The sequence below is a fragment of the Furipterus horrens genome, unplaced genomic scaffold (assembly GCF_987537825.1).
Source record: "Furipterus horrens unplaced genomic scaffold, mFurHor1.1.pri manual_scaffold_11, whole genome shotgun sequence".
In the NCBI taxonomy this organism is placed as follows: Eukaryota; Metazoa; Chordata; class Mammalia; order Chiroptera; family Furipteridae; genus Furipterus; species Furipterus horrens.
In genome coordinates, this window is record NW_028327181.1 from 57923193 (window position 1) to 57948246 (window position 25054).

The 25054-nt window shown below is 50.4% G+C and overlaps 1 protein-coding gene across 1 annotated transcript in view; it reads left to right on the top strand.

The window, feature by feature from the left end:
- Window positions 1-24612, top strand: part of TRPV3 (transient receptor potential cation channel subfamily V member 3) — a 32133-nt gene extending 7521 nt beyond the window's left edge. Inside the window, exons 3-18 of the mRNA XM_090291612.1 lie at window positions 71-175; window positions 325-411; window positions 1346-1500; window positions 2233-2409; window positions 7725-7865; window positions 9393-9673; window positions 11325-11501; window positions 12485-12643; window positions 13350-13451; window positions 14595-14668; window positions 16933-17098; window positions 18538-18604; window positions 19927-20201; window positions 21286-21398; window positions 22687-22766; window positions 23042-24612. Coding sequence (XP_090147738.1) covers window positions 71-175; window positions 325-411; window positions 1346-1500; window positions 2233-2409; window positions 7725-7865; window positions 9393-9673; window positions 11325-11501; window positions 12485-12643; window positions 13350-13451; window positions 14595-14668; window positions 16933-17098; window positions 18538-18604; window positions 19927-20201; window positions 21286-21398; window positions 22687-22766; window positions 23042-23136 — 2254 coding nt within the window. The 3' untranslated portion in view covers window positions 23137-24612. The remainder of the gene's footprint in view (window positions 1-70; window positions 176-324; window positions 412-1345; window positions 1501-2232; window positions 2410-7724; window positions 7866-9392; window positions 9674-11324; window positions 11502-12484; window positions 12644-13349; window positions 13452-14594; window positions 14669-16932; window positions 17099-18537; window positions 18605-19926; window positions 20202-21285; window positions 21399-22686; window positions 22767-23041) is intronic.
- Window positions 24613-25054: the final 442 nt, after the last annotated feature.

Sequence of the window (25054 nt, forward strand, 5' to 3'; positions counted from 1 at the left end):
AGGGTTGCAGGGCACACAGCTGCCCAGGCCCTGCCCCAGCTCTAATGGCCTCGCTTGGTTGTCCCTGCAGCGCACACTTCTTCCTGGAGATAGAAGGGTTTGAGCCCAACCCCACTGTCGCCAAGACCTCCCCCCCAATCTTCTCCAAGCCTATGGATTCCAACATCCGGCAGTGGTGAGTACGACCTCCCGCCCTCGCTGGCCTTCAGCTCAAGAGGATGGCAGCAACTGGCCCTGGGCCACATGGCCAGGCCTGGCTGTGGCTTGTTAACATTGTTCATTTTAAAACCTGTCCCTTCTTCTTTTTTTCTCCCTCCCCTCCAGCCTCTCTGGCAACTGTGATGACATGGACTCCCCGCAATCTCCTCAGGATGACATGACAGAGACCCCATCCAATCCCAACAGTCCCAGGTAAACCTGGCCCTTCCCCTCCTCCCACAGTGCCTAGTGGCCTGGTTCCAGAAGGACAGGCACTGGGACCCTGAAAAAAAATTTGTTCCTGGGGGGTTAGAACAAATGTCTGGGCCCATGGCTGTGTTGTGTAGAAAATTTACTGGTGGAGGGAAGCATTACATTTTATAAACTACAAAAGTAATACCCACCCATTATAGTATGTAGCAGAATGAGAACTTAATGCAATATCATATATATAAATTTATAATACATGCATATAGGCCTGGCCAATGGCTCAGTTGATTGGAGTTGTCCTGTATACCAGAAAGGTTGCAGGTTCGAGTCCCTGTCAGGGTACATGCCTAGGCTGTGGGTTCAATCCCTAATGGGAGTGTGTATATGGGAGGCAACCGATTGATGGTTCTCACATTGATGTTTCTCTCTTTCTCTCTCCTTTCCTCTCTTTCTAAAACATCAGTAAACATATCCTTGGATAAGGATTAAAAAAATAAAAATACAGGCATATAAATCATCAAACACCAAAGTACATTTTGCAAGATCACATACAGACAAAGGATACAGGTCAACACATCACCATGGTTGCTACTTTGGAGTGTGGGGGCAGAGAGGGATAGATGAAAAAATTCAAGTAGCACAAAATATGAAAATGAAATTTCCCTTCCCCTAATCCCATACTTTCGAGGTAATCACTATGAACAGTTAGGCGTATGTCCTTCCTATTCATGACTATGTGTATCCGAATATACATTTTGATATGATGTGATTGCATTTGGATTAGAAGGGGACCATGGATCCTAGGGGCCCAGAGCACGAATGGAGGGGATTTTAGGCATCATGACAGGCGTGCGGACATGTTGGGGTTCAGTGTCCTGCAGGGAGAGTGGGGGCAGTGGTGCATGTGTGGTGAGTTGGAAAAGTTTTCTGGCCTCAGTGCACAGCTGGCCAAAGGAGAGCAGAGGCGACAAAAGAAGCGGCTGAAGAAGCGCATCTTTGCGGCTGTGTCCGAGGGCTGCGTGGAGGAGCTGCTGGGGCTACTGGTGGAGCTGCAGGAGCTTTGCAAGAGGCGCCGTGGCCTGGATGTGCCTGGTCAGTGCTTGGCCCTGGCAGAAGGTGCAGGGCTGGGGGCCCTGTTGGGTTCACGTGGGGCTGGTGTGTGAGGAGCCCTGAATGCGGGGTTAGGGACTTAAAACCTGGCTTTGAGGGCAGTGGGGAGCCATGGAGGGTTACGGTCTGGCTACCACCTGGAGAATGGGGGTGAAACTGGAGAAGGCTGTTGTCCAGGCAGAGTGGGAACCTGGCAGCAGGGCTGAGAGAGGGGGAGCAGCACTCAGGCAGTGGCATTGGTAGGACTCAAGGTCATGGGCAGTGAGGGGGAGGAAGGAATCAGGTGGTGCCATTGGTGACTTGTTGGGTGGCAGAGTCCCCAAGCTGTTCTGGGGACTAGGGGAGTAGCAGGCTAGGAAAATCTCTACTTGTAGGCTACTAGGAGGAGGCAGGCTGGATTTGGGGGCACTAGCACTGAGGCAGACACTGGGAAGCAATGCGGAGGGTGGGATTGCCCCCTTCCAGGAAGAGGGCAAAGAAACCAAAGAGTGAAAGGCCTCAGATAAGGCTCTCCCAGGCCTCTGTGAAGGAGGGGCCAGCAGAGGAGCTGGGGCCCAGTGGGGTTGGGGGTGTGTGGGCTTAGGGAGTCCAGCAGGAGGCATGCAGTAATGTCTTGAGGTCTGAGGTGGCAGCTCCCACACCCTGGCCTCCCTTTCCCTGGGCTGGGAGGGCCAAGGGCCCCTCCTGCAGCTCCACCCTGTGCCCTGCCTGCAGACTTCCTCCTGCACAAGCTGACAGCCTCTGACACAGGGAAGACCTGCCTGATGAAGGCCTTGCTGAACATCAACCCCAACACCAAGGAGATCGTGCGGATCCTGCTCACCTTTGCTGATGAGAACGACATTCTGGACAGGTTTATCAACGCCGAGTACACGGAGGAGGCCTACGAAGGTACCTGCCCGCGGGAGGGGTGTGTAGACAGCATGACGGCTGGGCCACGCAGAGGCACTGCTGCCACTGAGAGCCCAAAGCACAGAGCGCGGCACTCAGCACGCAGCAGGCACTCCTCTCTCCCTTCCTTCATTCCGCAAATAATTTTGAGCACCGACTACAGGCCAGGTATTGTTTTTGGCATCAGGGTGCAGTGGTGAGCAAGACCAATGAAGGCCACTGCTTTAAATAAGGTCAGTTTAGATGGAAAATGCTTTGAAAATAAAATGAAAAAGAAAACAACTGATATGACCAAAAGTGACTGAGGATGGGCCACTTTAGGGTAGATGGTCAGAGAGGTTGACCTTTGACCTGATCTGATGAGAAAGATTCCGAACAAAGCAAGAGTGACAGCCCAAGGTACGAATGAACTCGGCACAGTTAAGTGTTGGAAAGAAGGCTGGAGGTGAGGTTAGAGAGCTGGGTGGGGCCAACACATGGCAAATATTAATATCATTATCATCATCATCATTATTATCAACTGCCCCATTTGGATCTCAGTTTAGTGACTTCTTTCTTAGGTGGGCCAGGGAGGGGGCAAGGGACCCCCTGGGATAGTGTGTCCCCAGCTGGGAAATAGGTTATGAGTAATCAGTAGGGTGAATCCTCATTTGAGCTTTTGGAGTCACTAAACATCCCATTTGGATCTTATGAGGTGCTTGTGGCAAAAATGATGGGCTCAGGAGTGACTGGATGCCATCTGAATGATACGCCAGGGGCACTAAACATCTCAACTTTTGCCAATGAGAGTCAAGTTCGGGCCCATAATTTTTCTCACACACACACAAAGTCAAGGATTGTGAAAAAATAAAACCTATCAATTGGAAGAGAGGAAACCTAGGGAAGATTGTTGCAACTGAGTGCTGAACAGCACTTTGAGTTCCCTGGTGGCCAAAGTAAAGAGAGAAACTGAACAAGCTATAGGTTTTCAGCCTGTCATGCGGGAGCTGGTACTGGTCCGAAGGATGTTTAGCAGTGCCTCAGACTTCTCTGTCCTGACTCTTCTCCCTTTTCGGTCCCCTTCTGTCCCCTCTTCTCTTCTTGTCAGTGTTGTAGGGACTTGCAGATGCCTCTTTCTAGCAGCACATGCTCCTTCCGGGCAGGGATGGACTTTGCTTTCCCCACAGTTGATTCTCTGGTGCCCTTGGGGTCTCACGTAAGAGGTCCTTAATAAATGTTTTTTGAATAAGTGAATAAATAAAGATTAGTGTCTCTATTAAGGGTTTGCTATCCTGGCTGCAAGTCCTTATCTCTCTCTATTCTCAGTCTCCCCTTGTCCTTTCCTTCTTTCATGAATCTGTGTCTTGCTGGTGGGTTGGTGGGGGCTGTGGGCACCCCCCTCTCTCTGCATGGTGGGAGGAACTATTTACTTCTATCTTCCCAGACACCTGCCCTCCACTCTTCCCCCCCGTTGGTATCTACTGATACCTTACCTTCCCTGTTCTATCCACTGCCTATAAGAGTAGCATTTTTCCTCACTTTGTGCAATCACTTAGCCTTCCTGCTCTTCAGTTTCCCCATCTTGGAAGAGGCAAATATTTCCTCCCTATACTGCTAAGAGGATACAATGACAACTTGAAAAATATTATTATTTTTTAGCAGTTTATCAGAGGTCTTTTAAAAACCAATTTATTCAATTAAAATTTTCTGTTAAAAAATTTAAACATACATTTGAAATATTAGCATAATGAACCTCTAGATAGCCATCATTGAGATGCAACATAACAATGTATTTTTAATTACATAAATAGCACATGAATAGAATTTCATTGTAAGACATTGAAATATTTTAATTAATTTAAAAGGAACCCTTCATTTGTTTCTCACTCGCTTCTCCAGGGACGATTACTATGGTGTGCATGCTTTGAGGACTTGCCTAGGCTTTTGACATATGTGTATATGTACACATAGAAATAGCTTTACTTATTCATTTACCTATCTATTTAACATAGAATAGTATTGTACTGGGCCCTGGCTGGTTTGGCTCAGTGGATTGAGCGTCGGCCTGCGAGCTAAGTGTCGCTGGTTCGATCTTCCAGTCAGGGCACATCAGAGAAGGAAAACTCTGACTCCAAAAAACCTCCGCTGCCTTGCGGCATACCTCTTCAGGGGAAAGGCTAAGGGAGTAAACCCCGACAGAAAATCCGGAGCCGGAGTCCCTAAGGCGGTTTGACGTTGTAGTCAACACCGGCAACTCCTGCGGCGCACCTGAAGCCAAGCTGTATTGACTCCGTCTTTCCCTTGGACCCTTCAGCTGCGAAGAGAGGGGGGGTCTGCTGCATGGGCAACAGCAGACCCTCCATATCACCCTGCCCAGGCTCTGTAGCTTCAGCTTCACTGGAGAGGACACTCCAGCGTCATCACAAGATGTCGATTCAACACGGGAGGAGACAGATACCGTGTCACTCCCGAGTCGGACTGCACAACCATTCTCGGCGGTGCAGATAGACTCTTAAGAAGCTACATCATCGTCTCTCGAGACGGACGGCTGCCGAAAAAAAGTATTGTACTGTTGTATTGTTCTACAACTTGCTTTTTTGGGGATTAACTATGTGTCTTAGACACCTTCTCATGTCAGAATATTAGTCTGCATCCTCTTTACCTGCTTAGTCTGAGTATAGCTGTGCCGTGGCCAATTTCACCATTTCCCTGTTGCCAGACATCCAGGTCATTTCCAATATTTCACTATGGCAATGTCACAGTGCCCACGCTTGTCTACAACGTTGTGCACAGGGTACATGTGTTTTAGGAAAAGATTTTGAATTGGAATGTCTGGGTCCAGGGGTACAGACATTAAAAATTAGAATGGTTATTCACAAATTTGCAACCAAAAGTATTACTTTACTCTCCCCTCACAAAAAGGTACAAAGGTTCTCCTTGCCCCCCCTTCATTAATCCCCCCCCTCTTCCTCCTCCTCCTTCTTCCCCTTTCCCTCCTTCCTCCCCTCTCTGCCTCCCCCTCCCCCTTTTCTCCTTCTCCTTCTTCTTGGTCTTTGCTATCTTGTGAGTGAAAAGTATTAACTCATTAGGTTCAAATTTTCATTTTCCTGATTACCAGTGATCCTGAGCATCTCTCACTTTCTTTATTGGGTATGTGTATTTTCTTCTCTGAGAGTTGCTTCATACTCTTTCCTCTGTTTTCTTTTAGGTTGTTTACCTTTTTATTGATTTGTAGGGCTCTTAATATATTATGGACTTTTAAAACACATTGTCTCTTTTATGTGTCCCAAATATTTCCCCTGGCCTACAAACTGCGTTTCAATTTTCTTTAAGCTGTCTTTTGAAATACAGAAATATTTAAGTTTAATGTAAGCAAACACCTCAGTTTTTTTCTTTATGGTTTCTGCATTTTGGATCTTGCTTAAGAAGGTTTTCTGCACCAAAAGGTTAATTATAAACAAATTTTCCAATTAAAAAATGCTTAGTTCTTTAATACACCCCAGGAATTTATTTTTCTGTATGGCAAGATGGCAGCTCTTTGGAACATGTTATTTCTGGTGGGGCATTCTGAGATGCCCCCTCTCCTTTGCCTTCCTGCCTCCTATCTGGAGGTTCTGAAGGCTCCACCAACAGGGTTAATGTCCCTCCTCCACCTCTCTGCTGTTGTCCCCTGTTCCGTTCCTCAGTCACCGGCACCAGCCACCCAGCACCCAGGCTGGACACCTGGACCTTACCCCAGACGACCCTTCTTCCCCAAGCCCACAGACCATCCTGAGGTTCTTTGGGGCTTATTACCTCTCCACTGGAGCAACAGTTCCCCATAAGTCTGGGCTCTTTTTAAAACATCCTCCTATACTGCAGCCAGAATGACCTGAAAATTCACACCTACAAAACCCAAAACTCTGGTCATGTCACTTTTCTGCTTCAACACCTGGTGCCTTCCCATGGCCTTTGGGATAAAATTCTAACCTCTTAACCTGGATTATCAGGCCTTCAGCTTTGTTAAACTCCCCTGTAAGACTTGTTAAACTCCCCTGATGTCAGCTTAGAGGCCACTTCTGGGAAGCCCCTCACCCTCTTGAACTGGATTAAGAGCCCTGATCTGGTACTAGAGTGCCCCCCACCTCCCTGTTGGTAGCACTTAATTTTCAGTGAGACTGTGCTTCTTCTGGACAAGAATCAAACTGCATCTTGTTCATTAGTTTCTTGTATTAGGTGAGATCATACGATATTTATCTTTTGCCACCTGGCTCATTTCACTTAGCATAGCATAATGCACTCAGTTCCATCCATGCTGTAGCAAAAGGCAGGGGTGCCTTCTTTCTTTTTCCTGTGTAGAACTCCATTGTGTAAATGTACCACAGATTTGATCCACTCACCCACTGATGGGCACTTAGGCTGTTTCCAGCACTTGGCTATTGTAAATAGCGCTGCTATGAACCTAGCGGTGCATAGGTTCTTCTGAATTGGTGTTTCAAGATTCTTTGGGTATAATCCTAGCAATGGAATTGCTGGGTCAAAAGGCAATTCCATTTTTAGTTTTTCGAGGAACCTCCATACTGTTTTCTACAGTGGCTGCACCAGTCTGCATTCCCACCAACAGTGCACTAGGGTTCCCTTTTCTCCACATCCTTGCCAGCATTTGTTTGTTGATTTGTTGATGATGGCCATTCTGACGGGTGTAAAGTGGTATCTCATTGTGGTTTTTATTTGCATCTCTCTGATGGCTAGTGACGTTGAGCATCTTTTCATATGCCTGTAGACCCTCTCTATGTCCTCCTTGGAGAAGTGTCTGTTCAGGTGCTTTGCCCATTTTTAATTGGATTATCTGTCTTCCTGGTGTTGAGTCATATAAGTTCTCTATGAGCAAAATAGAACCAGAGGCATGTAAACAGGGAACAGACTGACAGTGACCAGAGGGGTGGGGGGAGGGAGAAAAGGGGGGAAAGTAGGGAAAGGGCCTAGTCAAGGAACTAATACGAATGACCGATGGACATGGACAACTAAATGGGGATTGACTGTGGGAGGGGGGGGGGGAGGGGGGGAGAGCAGGGGAGAGCAAAGTGGGAAAACTGGGAAAACTGTAATAAACAAACAAACAAACAAACAAAAAACTGCGTCCTGGGTGCAATGTATACCCAGCTCCAGGCTCGGGAGCATGGCGCAGGCGCTCCACAGAGCCCTTGCTTTCATGTAAGAATGAATGACGCAGAAAACGAAGTTGGGACTTTCGGAAGCTTACTTCGCCATGGTTCCCTGGAGGCTGGGCAGGGTTCGTCACTGGTATCTCAGCCGAGGAGCATCCCCCGCCCCAGCTCATCCCTCTCTGTCCACAGGGCAGACGGCGCTGAATATCGCCATCGAGCGGCGGCAGGGATACCTCACAGCGCTGCTCATCGCCGCGGGCGCCGACGTCAACGCCCACGCCAAGGGGGTCTTCTTCAACCCCAAGTACCAGCACGAAGGCTTCTACTTCGGTGGGTGCCAGCCCGGCAGAGGCTGTGTGTGTGGGGGGTGCGGGGGTCCGGGGGGACGGCGGAGGGAGGGGCCGCGCCCCCCCGCCAGGCTTTGCCCCTAGAGGCGCCAGCGGGCTGTGGGCTGGAGACCCCGCTGCGAGTTTCTGCCGCTCGGACGTGCGCTAGAGAGCAGAGCCCGGACCAGGGCTGGGGCCGCGCGGAGGCGTCTGAATTGCACCAGAGAGGGAGCGGCTGAGAAGCTGGGGAGCCTGCCCCCCCGCAGTGTCACCTGGTAGCCTGAAAGGGCACACAGGTAGTTTAAGAGGAACAGAGGGGAGGGAGGCAGAACGAGGAGACAGCCCCAGTCACAGGCGGAGAGACGGGTTCTGAGCAAGGGCAGGAGTCGCCCCACGCCAGTAGGAGCTGAGCTAGGCGTGCTGGCTGCCAGCTCTGGCCTTTGGCGTCTGGGCTCAGTCCCTCTCAGGACTGCAAACGGGGTCAAAAGTGTGAGTGTGAAAATTCCCTTACCGATGGGGTTTGGAATCCAGAAGCAGTTGGGGTTAGGCTGTTTTAGGAGAAAAATATTTTTTTAGGTGTGTAATTTAGACGCAGTAAATTTCACCCATTTTAATTTAAAGTTCTGTCCATTTCCACAAATGCATACCAGCGTGATCAGGCCAGGAAACAAAAGTCTCCTGCTTCCCACCCCACTCCAGCCCTGAACGAGTGACCTGTTACACTCTTTGGGTGGCTTTTGAAGCAGCAGGACTAGATGGGCCTGTGTGGCTGTGAGGACTGTGTCTTGTCCTGTGCATTGCCCAACATCAGACCTGGCTGGAGCCGGGACTGGGAAACATTTGTTGGGTGGGATGAAGAAAGGGGACAAGGTGGGGTTTGGGAGGGGAGCTGCAGATCTGCTATCCAGTCCGGGCGCTGCCTCAGGCTTGCTGTGTGATCTTCATTCTTCTTAAATATTTATTGAGCACTCACTATATATGCTAGGTACTGTTCTAGGTGTTTGAAATATATTAGTGAACAAAATGAAGGTCTCTGCCCTCATGGAACTTATTTTCTACATAGGAAAAAGCACATCAATAATAAACACAATAAATAATGTTAAGTAATACATTACAAAATGATAAATGCTATTGAAAAATAGAAAGTAAAGCATGAGGAGTGGAAACAGAGTTCTAGGGCAGGAAGGAGTTAGATTTCAGTTTTAAATAGGGCAGTTAGGGTAAATCATTGAAAAGGTGATGCTTGAACAAAGGTTTGAAAGGGGTGAGGGAGTGAGTGATGCAGGTATTGAGAAACAGCACTACAGGTAGAGGGAACAGCCTGTGCAAAGGCCCTGGGGTAAGAAAATGCCTGGTGTGTTAAGAAAAGGAGTTATTGCAATAATCTAGCTTCAGTTGTTTCCCATACAAGGGGAACTGGAGAGAGGGGCAGGGAGCCTCAGGGGCCAATCCTACTGAGATGGTCCTGGGACTTGGGGAACAATGCTCGGGTTCATGAGAGAACTGAGCCCCATTGTTCACCCTCCCATAGGCGAGACACCTCTGGCCCTGGCAGCATGTACCAACCAGCCCGAGATTGTGCAGCTGCTTATGGAGAATGAACAGATGGACATCACCTCACAGGACTCACGGGGCAACAACATCCTACACGCACTGGTGACGGTGGCCGAAGACTTTAAGACACAGAATGACTTCGTTATGCACATGTATGACATGATCTTGCTCAGGAGCGGCAACTGGGAACTGGAGACCATGCGCAACAACGATGGCCTCACCCCGCTGCAGCTGGCCGCCAAGCTGGGCAAGGCCGAGGTGGGGCTGGGCGCAGGTGGGAGGGCAGGAGGCACGCTGCCATCTCCAGCCCTGGGGCCCCCTAGATCACACCTCAGCTGGGGCAGTTCTCAGCCTTTGTTTGGAAGTGCAGTTGTGGCCTGAGTGGCTTTGTTCTGCGTCACCACACAGAGCCACTGAGATGCAGTGTATGGATCCACCCTCTGGGTTTTAGTCCCTGATACTCCATGTTTCCAACTCCTGCCCTGGCACCCGCCTCTCTGGAGTCAGGGTGGGGGAGTCTCACGGCTACAGTGACACAGTATCTCAGATGCCTTGTGGCTGAGGGTTCCTGTGTGGCAAGGCGGCTGAGCGGAGGCTGGAGGGCTGAGTGTTTGGCCCCGGGGCCTTCAGCTTCTCAGGACAGGAGTCCCGGAATGGCTGCTCTGCATCTAGAGCCAATGGGCTGCTGCTCCCTGACTCTGGAGAAGTCTCAGCCTGCCCATCAGGGGGATACTCTGAGCCAAGAGTCCAGCAGAGCATGTGGCTGCTTATGGCCATGCCCGTCGGGTGTGGCTGTGGAACTCCAGGCTTAACTGGGAGCCTTGGTGGAGACCTGAGCTGGGGTGGCTCACATCTCTTGGAGGCTGGAGCCATGCTTGGTCTGAGATCAAGGTGGCGGGTGGGGAGCGGGTGCCCTGCGGGCCTTGGGTCTTGGTCCAGTGGTCAGGGCTGGGGCCCACAAGGGACCTTCTCATTCTCTCGTTGGGGGAGGAGGGAATGGAGAATGGCTTTGACAAGGAGGAATTGTGTTCCCTTCCCTTCCCTTCCCTTCCCCTCTCCCCTTCCTTCCCTCTCATGCTTAAGACAGAGACTATCTTTGGGGAGACCTGTGCTGACCCTGGGAGCACTCTGCCTGAGATGAGACAGGGATCCCACTGAGCCACATGAGGTCAGGGCTCTGACACTGCCCTCTTCAATGGACCCCTCCTCCTGGGCCTTCGGTTGGTGCCGCACAAGGCCTGGCCCCCAGGGTACTAGGGTGCCTCAGAGCTCAGCTTCTGGGGAGCAGTGAGCTGGAGGGCTGTGGCTATCCACCTGGCCTGCCCTTTGAAACCGCCCAGGAAGCTTTAGAAGATGCAGATGCCTGGGCCCCCTCCAGAGATCTGGATTGATTTAGACAGTGGTGTGGGATTTTTCATGTCCCCCATGACCTAACACGCAGCAGAGTTTGAGGATCACTGACCTAGAGTGGGTCCTTCGGTCTCTCCGTAAGGCTGGTATCTTGCATCACCCCGTGTCTGGCCAGAACCCTGAGCTCATCTGGCAGGGTCTTGACCCAGGGCAGGATGCGGAGGCTGGAAAAATTTCTAGCTTCTTCTCAGATCCAGACCAAACAGAAATTATCTCCTGTAATGTTCAATTCCCAGATTCTTCACTGAACTGAGTTTTAAGAGCCGACTGTACAGCTTTCCACAGCGTACAAGGGCCTTTACACCTTTGTCTCTGGTATTCACAGTCCCCAATGAGGTGGGCAGGACAGCGAGCTTCTCGCCCATTCCACAAGGAAAGCCAGGCCCAGGGGTCATGGCGACCGCGGGACCCAAGTCATCCTTGCTGGGAGCATCTTCCCAGCTCTCTTGGCCCCACGCTCCATTCTGTGGCTGACAGTCATTCCCCATCCTGTTCCCAGATCCTGAAGTACATCCTTGGTCGTGAAATCAAGGAGAAGCCCCTCCGGAGCCTGTCCAGGAAGTTTACCGACTGGGCATATGGGCCCGTGTCATCCTCGCTCTATGACCTCACCAACGTGGACACCACGACAGACAACTCGGTGCTGGAAATCATTGTCTACAATACCAACATTGATGTGGGTCTCCCAGAGGGCCAGGGAAAGGCAGGGGTGGGGGCTGGGCTCTGGGGACACTAGCTGGATGGACATGTCTGCAACCCCCCATTTCTTTGCCTTATTGAGCAGAGTTGGCACAATATGGCCAGGGCCTGTGTGGGGTTCACTTGTTCTCAGCAATCCTTGGGTGAGGGTCTTCTGGCCCCAGAATCTTGGGCAGTATGGGTGTGGTGGTAGAGATGGTTTTTGTTGATCTTCTCCATCTTGTTACTCTCCTACTGCCCTTCTCACTCTGTATGACCATGCTTAGAATTCCCTTTCCCCACAAACCCTGCTTCAAATGAGAGTTAGGGAGTGCATAGTTTTGGCAATCAACGAGGCCTTTCTGGAGGAGGCAAGAAGGGGAGGTCAATGAAGCTGGAGGGGAACAGAGAGGATCAGCAGTGTGCAGTTTTTGGCTCTGGGGGAAAGTGAGGCAGCAGAGTAAAGCTTCATCCTTTACATTTTACCAAGAATCATGCTTCCTAGGGTCTGATTGCTCTGGGGTCTTCATAGACCCTCAGGGCACCCTGGTGGGTAGGGCAGTTCTATTGGCATCAGTTGTATAGATGAGGAGGCGAAGGACCAGAGAGTATCGGGGGCTTTCTTAAGGTTACACAGTGAGGAGGGGCTAAGTTGGAGCTAGAACCCCAGTCACCCTCCTTCTCCCTTCTAGCCCTTGCTCCCCACTGAACATCAGATGCTCCTGTTGGAAGCCTGGCTGCTGCCTGGGCCCACTGGCAAGAAGCTTCAGGAGACAGAAATTACAAAATTAGAAATTATGCTCCTGACATTTCCTGCCAAACCAGTCCCTTGGGCATAATGACTGTCACCCCTACCACCACCCACCCCCTGCCCCCCGCCCCGGAGCAGAGCTGACTCAGGGCTTCCTTTAAGATGAGGGCCTTGAACAATGGCTCCCCACTCCCCTCATGTCCATGGTGACTGCGGTGGTCTGTCCCCAGAACCGGCACGAGATGCTGACCCTGGAGCCCCTGCACACGCTGCTGCGGATAAAATGGAAGAAGTTTGCCAAGTACATGTTCTTTCTGTCCTTCTGCTTTTATTTCTTCTACAACATCACCCTGACTCTCATCTGTTACTACCGACCCCGGGAGAAGGAGGTATGTGGGCCTCTTGATGGGGGGCGGGGGGATGGGCAGTTAGAGCTGCAGGAGCTTGAAACTGCCCCACATGCAGGCGGGAAACCGGGCTCAGAGAGGCCGAGAGATTTTTGAGGGCTTCCCTCATCGTGGTCCTTCACGGTTCCCAGGGAGCTGAGTACGCCTCCAGTGCTTCGCTGGGCTAAGCCCCAGGTACTCAGCCCCAGGCGGACCCATGCTGGGGGACACCTGGACAGTTAGGAGACCCAGAGCCCAGGCTCTGTGTGAATCTAGAGCAGATAGGGTGTCTGATGCGAGGGCCACAGGATACAGAGGGAGGGGGAGGCCGCTTCCTCAAGATTTCCCACCACTCTGGGCCTTAGTTTCCATCCATTCCTTGGGGCACAGAGCTTGCCTTTATTTCACTGGGATGAGGCCCTGTGTGGGTCTGAATATGAACGGGTCTTGTAAGGACAAATGGCACGAGGTGTGAGGGTTGCCAGCATGTTCCTTGCTGTGGAGACCTGGGTTCCCAGTGCAGGTGGGCAAGGCAGGGGCAGGGGCTGCTGTTCCCTCTCTAGCCCTGCACGGAGGTCCGACTTCCTGCTGGCTTTTGGCCCAGCCTGAGGGTTCAGCATGTGCACCTGCACAGTCCCTCCAGAGCTGGCACGGCCCCTGCCCTCCTCACTCCCTGCCTGCACCATTCATTCCTCCCCCTTCTTCCCAGGCCCTCCCACACCCCCTGGCCCTCACGCACAAGATGGGATGGCTGCAGCTCTTAGGAAGGATGTTCGTGCTCATCTGGGCCATGTGCATTTCTGTGAAAGAGGTGAGTGGGCCACTAAACCCTTCCAGACTGGCCTGTGATACAGGCAGGTGACAGCTGGCTTGGTTTCGATCCCACGCTGCTCTGCCATTACTGCTGGGGGCCTTGGGGAGCTGTTTCCTTTCTAAGCTTTAGATTTCTTAGTTATAAAATAAGAATGAATAAATAATAAATAAATAAGCAGGCCTATCTTACCTACTTCATCTATGTACCCCTACATCCATCTCTCCATCTATTTGCCATTTATCTACCTGCCCCCACCGCTCAGTAACTCGTCTTCCTCTCCCTCCCTTCCACCCATTCCCTCACCTGCCCACTCTCATCTACCCAGCCACCCGTTCTTCCATTTGAATACCCCCTCATCCTTACCCACTGTGCTTCCATCCTTCCTTCTTTCCATCTGTTCATCAGTCTGTCACTTGATTGATCCATTCACCCATCCAACCAATAGTCAACAAGTATATTCTGAACATTACCTAATGTGCCCTGGGAGAGGTGCTAGGGAGAGAAAGGGTTTGTCCTCTGAGCTCACAGTCCAGTAGGAGGGGATTTCAGAGGGACACAAACATCTAGACCTTGACATAAACTGTGAACAGGCCCCGCGCTGGGTTCAGACCAGTGCTCAGAGGAAAAGAGATGACTTTTATCGGGGAAAGGCACTTACTCTGGTAGGACTGGGCATGAGGACATGGGGGAGAAGGTCATTATGGGGCGGGTGTGGGAAATAGCATGAACAAAGGCTCCACAGGCAGGAAGCTCAGCTCTACAGGGGTGGGGCAGTAGTAGGTTTACATTTGTGAGGACATGAAACACAAGAGTTTATTCTTGCATTATTATTTATGAATTATTGTGTTGTTGTTATTATTATTATTACCCTGCTTTTGCCCAGCTCCAGATGTGGGGGGTAACAGGTAGCTGCGTGGTTGTGCTGTTTTACAAGTTCTGGGGTGAGGATGAGGGTGATAGGCATATAAAGACCTGGGGGAGCCTCCGTCCTTCAGGCACAGGTCCCCTCTGTAGCCCTCCTCTGGGCTCTGGCTGGACCTTCACACCCTGAGTCTCAGCCCCAGGGAAAGACCTCCTTCCTTAGATCCTCCATGGAGAGGCAAGAAGAGGCTGCAGCTTTCCTTTCCTTTCCGGCCTCAGGGCATCGCGATCTTCCTGCTGAGACCCTCGGATCTGCAGTCCATCCTCTCAGATGCTTGGTTTCACTTTGTCTTGTAAGTAGGTCTGCCCCTTTGTCACCACCTCACAGGCAGGGCTAAATCCTATGTATGGTGATTGCTGTGTACCTCTGGGACAGCCATCTTACCCTGTCACCATGACTCAGTGTCCCACTCATTCTGCTGAACTCACGTGGCTGGGGACCTCTTCTCTCACTTCTGGTAAGGGGGTCACATAGATGCCCATAGAGAGGTCCGGCCAAGGCTAGGGCAGTGCCCGGCATTGGGCCGCAGTGGTGGCTGACTGCACCCTGCCATAGAGCCTCAGGTGGCAGGCAGCACCGAGAAGGCACGACAGGCTTAGCAGTGCTGTTCACTTTTCCGTGAAGGGCTCCAACCCAGCCCCTCCAAGTTGCATGGGTCTAGAAGTTGCCATCTTGGACCCTGGCAGATCAGAGCTGGAAAGTACTTGAGAAATCATTGAGTCTCATCTGCAGGTATGAACACTGAGGCCCAGAGCAGGGAAGTGAGTCACTCACAAGTCACTTGGAACTTCACTGGGTTGAAGCCAGTCGCGGGCTCTCCGTGATCTTCTCCCCACACCAGTGCAGGCTTGGCTATCACAGAGCCCTTGCCGGAGAGCCCAGCTCAGCCCCATCTGAATGAGGTCATGTGCAGCTGACACCAGAGGCTCACATGACTTTTCTCTAGATGAGCAGAGGCAGACTGAATCAGCAGCATGGGCTGAAGAATGTTGACTTGGTATCTCTGTGGATGCCCCCGAAGTCCCTGTTCTGAGTATTTGGGAGGCAGAGTCTACAGGACTTTGAATCTTGGCCTGAAGTTTCCAGTGACCTAGGTGTTTTATTGAGTATGCACCTGCCTTTCAGAGGCATGAACCGAGTTCTTCATCCCTGTGGCCAGGTGCAGCACCCCCACGATGCAAGTCACATGAGAGTTGGCCACCTTTGAGAAAGTTTGGTGACTCCAGAGAAAAACCCGTTTATACAGCCAACGGCTTTAGTGCAGACAAAAGGCACCAAGACATTGTCCCGCTTTTCCGCTTCTGAGCTGTTCAGTCAGTGTAGAGAAAGGTGTAGACGTGTTTCTTCACTTCAGTCCCAAATGCACCGATCAACCACATATCTGCTTGTCACTGCACGAGAAAAACAAGGTTGCCTGTGTCCCAACTTTAACTAGTTACATATTTTATAATGGTGGAGACTGCCTGATGTTAGAAGCAAGAGAAGGCTTTTTCCAGATGTCTGCATAACTGAGGGTGTGCACACACAGTGTTCAGGAGTAGATTTTGATCTTGTATATTCGATATATATTGTACTTTAAAAATTTTAAGTTGTGGAAAAATACACATAACATTAAAGTTACCATCTTAACCATGTTTTAAGTGTGCAGTTCAGTGCCGGTAAGTACATTCAAATTGTTGTGCAGCCAGTCTCCTGATTTCTGTATCTGGCAAAACTGAAACTATACCCCTTAAATAACAGCACCCTGTTCCCCTCCCCCCAGCCCTTGGTGACCACCATCCTACTCTCTGACTGTGAGTTTGACCACTCTAAGGACGTCATATAAGTGAAATCATAGGGTGTTTGTCTTCCTGTGACACTTATTTCACTGAGCATGTATTATACATTTTTAAAAGATAAAAGTAGGCTACTATTGGCTTATAAGTATAAATATTGTTACCTTTTATAATTTTGGTTAAAAATGCAATCGTTCATCACATCCTCAGTCTACCCTGTGGCTCTGGAATCTGTTTGAGAACAAGAAATCATGTGGGTGGTTTATAAAACGTACAGTCTCCTGGGCTGCCCTCCAGCTCTTCTGAACCCGAATCTCCCGGGTCCCTGGGGATCTGTCTTTTTGAAAAGTCAGCTGTTGCCCTGGCCAGCGTGGCTTAGTTGATTGGAGCATCGTCCCGTTGTCCACTACACCAAAAGGTTGCGGGTTCTGTCCCTGGTCAGGGCGCATATAGAAGGCAGCTAATGCTTATTTCCATATTTCCCTCTCACATAGATGTTTCTCTTTCTTTCTCTTCCTTACCCCCCTCTCTGAAATTATTAAAAAAAAAAAAAAAGGAAAAAACTCAGCTGCAACGAGCCCACTGCTGGCCCTGGCTGGCACCGGGCGACATGGTCTGGATTTTAGACATAGTCTCACACGTCTGGGGTGGCCTTACCCATCTCTGCAGCACCAGCCACCAGGGCGATGGTGCGGGGGTTTCAAGGGGGGTTGGGGGTTTGAATATCGGCCCTGACGCAGAGAAGTAAGTAAGGCCCTTGTCTCCTGTGTCTCCTGAACAGTTTTGTCCAAGCTGTGCTTGTGATACTGTCTGTCTTCTTGTACTTGTTTGCCTACAAAGAGTACCTCGCCTGCCTCGTGCTGGCCATGGCCCTGGGCTGGGCGAACATGCTCTACTACACACGGGGGTTCCAGTCCATGGGCATGTACAGCGTCATGATCCAGAAGGTTCGTCTGGGGGCCTCCGAGCATTAGAGATGCACAGGCTGGGAGGGCCCTCAGAGGATGTTCATTTCTCGGGTGGGGAAACAGAGGTCTGGAGAGCAGAAGGGGCTTGCCCAAGGGACAGGCTGCTGCTCCTTCTTCTGAATGCCACTGTCTCCACTTGCCTTAGGCCAGCTTTACGTGTCCAGAGCCTAAAGTGCCTGGCTTGTTGGGTGTGGGAAGGGGTACACTTTGTGAGGGAATGTTCTCACCTCTAGGCGGTGGTGTGCTGGTAAGTATTTAACGACTGGCTCTCTAGAAAAGTACATACACAGATGCCTACATGTTTATTATAAAGGATGTTGTACACAATTTCCTTTCTAAATAATGATAAAACATACACAGTCTTTATTGTAAGTTCCACAGAAGTAGTTGAGTCTTGCTGAGTAATTTGTTGATTTTTGTTGAACTCCTGTATCTGCTGCTAACCTATGGTTGCAACTGATAAATGAGTATCATTACAACATAAATGTTGGTTGATATTTTTCTTTAAGGAGTAAAATGAAGGTGAAACAATGAGGGCATGTTGGAACCTCAGCTGGTTGTCAATGATGTGAGCCACTTATTTGCTGAATTGGACAGTAGTTTTCAAATACTAGAAGGCTTCTTCATTAATCAGCGTGCTATTCACAATGTAGCAGCTACAGATAAGACACATTTTTAAGTTTAAGCTGCTTTAACATTTTCTTCATTGCTGTCTTCACTCTAGATCTAGACAATCAACAAAACAACGAGTCAATCTCTGACTTGTAGCATTTACCAATTTCTATGGATAAATGCTCCTACCCTGGCTGATTTCCAGCTTCCAACACGACATCACTGACCACAGAGCTGGGAAGAGATGCACAATAACACTATTAATAGTATTTGCACCCGTATGGCTATGGTAGTTATAAATAACTTTAAGAACATAGATAATTGTAAAATGTAGTGAAATAACCAAGACGTTATTTTTAATATAATTTATTATAAATTTATATGATTTAGTTTTTATTAATGGCCATGTTTAATAAGAAACTCACAAAATTCATGGAAGTGTAACGGTCAGCTCTAGGAGCTGGTAGGAGCTGGCTTCAGCACACCACTGCCCCCAGGAAGTGTGAGGGTTCCCGATGGGAGACTCTGAAGAAAGGTGCTTGTGGGCAGGGTGATGCAATAGGGACAGAGACAGACTGTGATCCAGGAGGGAGGAGGGGAGAGAGCAAGAACGGAAGGCCTCTTGGAGGAGGTGTGGTCCAGAGCTGTGCTCCAGAGCATCTGGGGGACTGGGCAGAGGGAAAAGGAGAATGGCCTGCATGAAGCATGGCTGGGGCAGGGCCTGGGGCAGCATGGGAGCAGTGAGGTCAGTGTGCAGTGATTATGTGCTCAGACCTTACCCTTGAATCACATTTCTTTCTTTGTAGGTCATTTTGCACGATGTCCTGAAGTTCTTGTTTGTATATATTGTGTTCTTACTTGGATTTGGAGTAGGTAATTGATTTATAATTAATACTAACTCCCACCTTGGTAAAGCACTTGGTAAAATATCAACATGACAAAGCGCACAGCAGCCTCAGTAACAATGGTACCAGCAGCAGCAGAGCCCCTGCCATGCCTCGCTTTTCCAAGCATGACCTTTTCCCTTCTCTCTGATGTCTCAGTCAGGGGGACTCATCATCCCTGCTCATAGGTAACCGAGGCTTAGACTCCAGGATTTGAACCGGGCCTGCCTCTCTCACCCATGCCCACTGTGGGACGTGCCACCCACTTCCACACCCACCCATGGGACCCTCACAACCTGAGATAGGCTTGGCAGGTGTTTTGGGCCCCATTTTATAAATGGGGAAACTAAAGTTCACAGCAATGTGTTGGGTGGTCTTTGAAAAACAGGAGTAAAGCAAGGCACTGAGGTGGTCTCCGTCGGCCCTCCGCATGGGGTCAGTTCGCTTCTGCTCGGCCTGTGTGAGCCTGCGGTCTGCTGCAGACCAGACGTGGGGAGCCCCTCTCAAAACCGGATTTTATTTCTATCCTCTGCATGGGGGGAGAAGGTTGTATGTTCCCGTGCCAGTTTTTTTTCCCAGTGACCACTGGCATTTGAAGTTAAGCAGCTGTTTCCATCTGCCTGACACCTTTTCTGTGTCATGATTTGTTTATTTATTTGATTCTTCACTTGCTTGTTTATTCATCCATCTATTTACTCATTAATTTGACTGTCCATCCATCCGTTCATCCACCTATCCACCCACCCACCCATCCATCCACCCACCCACCCATCCATCCACCCACCCACCCATTCATCCACCCACCCACCCATCCACCCACCCATCCATCCACCCATCCAGCCAGCCAGCCAGCCAGCAATGAGCCCCTGCTGTAGCATGTTGAAAAGAAGAGAAGAAAGGGCTGCAGGCCTTGGCCAGGGGATCTCACTACAGAGCATTAGGAGGCCACTCCGCGCCTCACAGTCTTGCAGGAGATGACCGAGGCTACAAGGAGTCAGGAGCTCAAAGCCTGGTTGGGGAGCCAGAGACACACATAGGTTATAATTAGCCACTCTGCAAGGCTGCAAGTGGTCAAGGGCCGGATGGAGTAAAGGAGGGACAGAAGAGCATGCGCTTTGTTGGGCAGGAAGGGCTTTCTGCAGAGAATCAGCCCGATGAGGCTTTTGGAGGAGCTGGGGCTTGAGACAGAATTTCAATGGCCAGAGAAAGGGGGCAGGGGGCAGGCCCGCAGGGTGTGCGTGGGCATGCGTGAACTTGTCGGGTAATTAACCAGGCAGAGAGGCTGAGGAGAGCACTGCTATGTCCTCCCAGCCCTGGCCTCGCTGATTGAGAGGTGTGCCGAGGACAACAAGGACTGCAGCTCCTACGGCAGCTTCAGTGAGGCTGTGCTGGAGCTCTTCAAACTCACCATAGGCCTGGGCGACCTGAACATCCAGCAGAACTCCAAGTACCCCATCCTCTTTCTGTTCCTGCTCATCACCTATGTCATCCTCACCTTCGTCCTCCTCCTCAACATGCTCATCGCCCTCATGGGAGAGACCGTGGAGAACGTCTCCAAGGAGAGTGAGCGCATCTGGCGCCTACAGGTGAGGCTGGTGGAGACCCTGGGATGGGAGCCTTCACGGGGGCTCAGTTCACCTCACACTACTGACACCCATCAGCGCCGGCGGATCTGGGGTGGGGCCTGGGAATTTCATATGTTCCCTGTGCTTGGCCAGGTTTGAGGATGCATTTGTCTAGGTTCTTTGAGTGCAGGGTCAACAGCATGTATGAGAGGAACTCAGGTTTATGGGGCTGCTCTTCTCAGAGTCAGTGGTGTGATATGTGGATGCTGAAGTGTGACCTTAGGTTACTTTGAAAGGAGTATAGGGTATAGCATAAGGGAGGTGACAATGCTGCCCTCCTTCGTCCTAGCCTTGCCACTCCTTGCATACTGTGGGCCTTACGTGCTGAGGATGCCACCACAATCATGTCCAAAGTGGGTGACCAGGCTTGGGAGAGGCCTGGAAACCACACTTCACAAGAAATGGTGTTAAAACTAGGCTTGAAGGTGTTACCTCTTCAGATACCTGCAGAGCTACTTGTGGGAGGGAGCGACTTCCTTCTATGACCCCAGAAGGCAGAACTGAGGCATATGGGGCCACTGCAAGGGAAAAGCATTGCTTTGAACAAGGACGTTTCTAGTTATTAGGCCCTTCTTAATTGGCTTATTGGTAGCATTTAGGAGCGATTGGACAAATTATCGCCAGGAAAACTGCTGAGGAGATTGCAGGCCTGGGATAGAAGTGGGACTACGTGAGGTCTGAACATGCCTTCACTGTGGGACCCAGAATCCTAACATTGTCAGTTAGGAGGTGCCTGGACTTTCAGAAACATTGTTTATGTCATGTTTAAAGTAATTTGAATGCCTTTCCCAAACTTTCTGGTTTTTCATTTTGGAATTCTGTAGATTAGCTGAACCCTCAGGATCTATGCATTAAGCTTCCAGTGGGGGTGGAGTGGGCTGTTTGGTGGTGTGTGCACGTGCACCTGTGTGTGTGTGTGTGTGCACTTGCGCATGTGTACTTTGTGTGTGCATGTGTGTGTATGTGCAGGTGTATGCACACCCACATGCCCTGTGCTCCTGGGCTGGCTCCTCAGCGACATGCTCAGGCTGGTTTCTGTTCCCAGAGAGCCAGGACGATCTTGGAGTTTGAGAAAATGTTGCCAGAATGGCTGAGGAGCAGATTCCGGACGGGAGAGCTGTGTAAAGTAGCAGAGGAGGATTTCCGGCTGTGTCTGCGGTAAGAGAGGGAGGAGGGCTCTTTGGCGGCAGTCTCGGGTGGGTGAGGGGAGCCCTGTTGGTGAATGTTACGGAGACAGTGCTGTGGCCTGTTCTGGACTCTTTAGAAGGTGGACTGTGCTCTTCCAGGGGCGCTGGCCCTGGGACGAGGCTTTCTGAGCTGCCGAGGGAGAGGAAAGGAGGCTCCCACCGCAGTCCCCCTCTCTGCTGGTTCGGGGACCTCCACAGCCTCTCCCTTTCCAGTGTCTGGCTTAGAAAAGGTTTCCCAGTCTGGCACTCTTTGTCCTTCTGTCTACCCCATGTGGGTTCAGTGACACCAGGGGAACCGAGACATATTTTGTCACTGTCAATGGAAAGTGACACAGCTACTTTTGACAGATATCAAAATTTAAAAAAAATTTTTAATTCTCACTCAAGGACATGCTTATTAATTTTAGAGAGGGAGGGAGAGAAACATCAATGTGTGAGAGAAACATCAATCAGTTGCCTCATATGTGCCCTGACCAGGGACTGAACCAGCAACTCAGGCGTGGGCCCTGACTGAGAATCGAACCTGCAACCTTTGAGTTTGTGGACAGCACTCCAACCAACTGACTCACACTGGCCAGGGCTCAAGCTTTTTCATCTTTAAGAAGTACTTGCACATGCCATGAGCATCTTTTCTGCTAAGCTCGTCTCTTCTTACGCCCATCTAACGACCCGATCCTACAGACTACCTTCCTTAACCTACTTCTCTGTCTGAAACCCCCTCCTCCCCCAGGCTGACTATTCCGACTAATTGTTACCCTAACAGTGTCTCTGATTCTGACATGCTCACTCTGGAGATGGTCTCTGAATGCGAACTTGAGCCAAATCATGGTTTCCAGTTGCAACCCAACACCGTAGACATCGCTCGCTCTTTGGGGGGCTTGAATCCTAACCACCTAACAGTGCAGCCTTAACCCTTACTAACCACCTCACGTAGTCTCCACACCCGCATATCTTCTCAGCTGAGGCCCTTCTTCCCTCCTCCCCTCTGCTTCCCCAAGGACTGCCTCCCACCAGTCAGGCACATGGCTGCTGTCTGAAGATGTCCCCATTAAACCTCTCTGAGTTTTGGGGTCCCCCACACACTGGGAAGAGACTTAGCCCTGGAGGCCTGGGAAAATGAGGATGTAGGCAGATTTCAAACCCTAACCCATGGGACAGACAAAAAGGGAGCTGTCTGGGACACCTCAAACATCGCGCTATTTGTTTGTGTTTAATGGGGTGCTGTTGTGAAATATTGAGAATGATTATCACACTCGCAGGATCAATGAGGTGAAGTGGACTGAATGGAAAACACACGTCTCCTTCCTCAACGAAGACCCAGGGCCCGTGAGACGGACAGGTACTGCCATTGTCAGGAAGTGTGACAACCATTCCTGCCTGACCATGTGGCCTCGGGCATATTGTGTCTGAGGGCCCTGACTTCCCTACCTGCAAAATGGGAGGGTTGAATTAAATGGGCTTTCAGGTCCCTTCCACCTCTGATATTTTATAACCTTATTTGGAATAACTTCTAAAAATCCGGGGGTGGAATCCAGGTGGTGTATCAAGACATGGAAGCACTTCTTACAGGCTATTTATTTCTGAAATAGTGTTTTGTTTTGTTTTTTAAAGCAGATCTCAACAAAATCCAAAATTCTTCCAGGAGCAACAGCAAAACCACACTCAATGCATTTGATGAACTTGAGGACTTCCCAGAAACTTCTGTGTAGAAGCACAATGCAGAGCTGGTGTGAGCGTGGGAGTCGGCTGCTCGGGCAGGGTCCTGGGCTGTGTGTGGAGGGCTTCGCAGAGTGAGGAGCCTGGCTCTGCCCGCCCAGAGCAGACCGCACCCTCAGGCTGAGCAGGGGGCTGAACTGGGAGGCAGTTGTCAGTTTTTCTGAGTGAGAAGCACCCTGGATTTTGTTACCTGGTGAAGAGTTGGTGTAGACCCATGGCCAGCAGTCGGGTGAAGTCCCCGGGTTCACCAACTGGTGTACAGGCCAGCTTGGCTGGGGAAGGGGCAGTGGAGAAGGGTGGGGGCCTGAGGGGCAGAGCTTTCTTCCTGCCAACATCTCCTTGGTAGCCTCCTGCCCCAGCCCACATGTTTCGTAGTCTCCCCTGCTGTGCCTGGGAGTTCTGAATTTAAGGGACTCTTGATTCCATCCCAGCACATACAGGGGACTGAGCTAAGTCCGATGTCCAGGGGGCAGAGGGGAGTGAGTCATGGAAATGTCCTTCCGGAACCTTCAGGGAACAGTCAACCACCCTTGGGATGAGTGCCCCTTGGCACCCGAGGCTCAAACTGTCTCAGAGTGAGGAGCATTTTTAGTGGTGTAATTACCACCGGGTTTTTATTTTCAATAGAGTAAGGACATTTCAGTTTTAACTTATAAAGTCATGTACTTCATCTGAAGTAATTTAGATTTAAGAAGTAGGTTTTAGGATTTGGGACTGGGTGTAAGTGTTCTGTCCTAGACCTCAGGGCGGCCAGAGCAAAAACCAAAAGCTTTTCTTTGTACACATAGCAGTCCCCAGGAGACGCGCCCCGCAGGGCCAGGCTGGGTGCCTGTGATCTGGGTGAAGGAGCTTGGCTCCGTTCCCGGCCCTGCAGCAGCGCAGGCCTCTGCACTGGGACCCGGCCGCCTCTGGAACAGATAGCAGCTGCTCTAGTTCTGTGGTCTTCAAGCTCAGAGGCTGCTCTTAGACATCAGTATTTCTCACTGGAGCAGTTTAACGCTATGCCTGAAATGCTCTGGTGTTAAATATTTTTGTTAACTGTGAATTAGGAAGCTGAGGAGAAGTCACTGGGAAAGGAGCGTTTGCCAAGACCAGTGGCTTATTTTTAGATCCTCATCCTCTGATTTTCTCCCCCTGAAGTTACACAGAGTCAGTTTAGGGGCAGAAGTGGAGTAACGATGGAAGAAATGTTCCAGATTACTGGAGCCTATGTGACCAGAACCACTCTGCCTCGGTTGAGGCAAAATTGACCATGAATTTTAATTTAAATGGACAAAAAGGAATTTGGCCTTTAGACAACTTGGCAATTGCCTAGTTGACTTGAGGCAAACCGAGGAGTGCAAACCCTCAGTCACTCTGGGGCCGTTTCTCTGCTATGGGCTGTTCTGTGTGCCGGCTTACCCAGGTGAGTAGGAACTTGGCCATTGTGCCCCTCATGGGCCAGGGCAGGGAGTGACAGGATGGGTGGAGGATGCTGGAGGATGCAGCCCAAGAAATGCACAGTCTGCAGCAGACTCAGCTGACTCAGGAGCCAACCAGCGCTGTAAGTGGCAAGGGTCAGACCCAGCTCAGGGGTGAGCAGGAGTAGCAGGGACTAGGCATGTCCTCTGGAAAAGGGAAGGTCTGGGAGGCTGTCACGGAGGCAGGAGGAGCAGATGTGTTCCAGGCAGGCAGAACTAGTGCCAAAGGCTAAAAATTTCAGGAGAAAGATTTTGGTTCAATTCAGTCCAGGAACTGCTCTAGATTTTGGAGATGTTTAAGCAGAAACTGGTAGAGAACTTATTAGTGATGTTAAAGATCACAATCAGATGAATTTTAAGGTCCTTTTTGCTTGCAGATTAGCATCCTGTATCTGGAGTACCTACTTCCATATCTCTAGCACAGATGTCTTGGTTTGAAGGGCAGCCATTT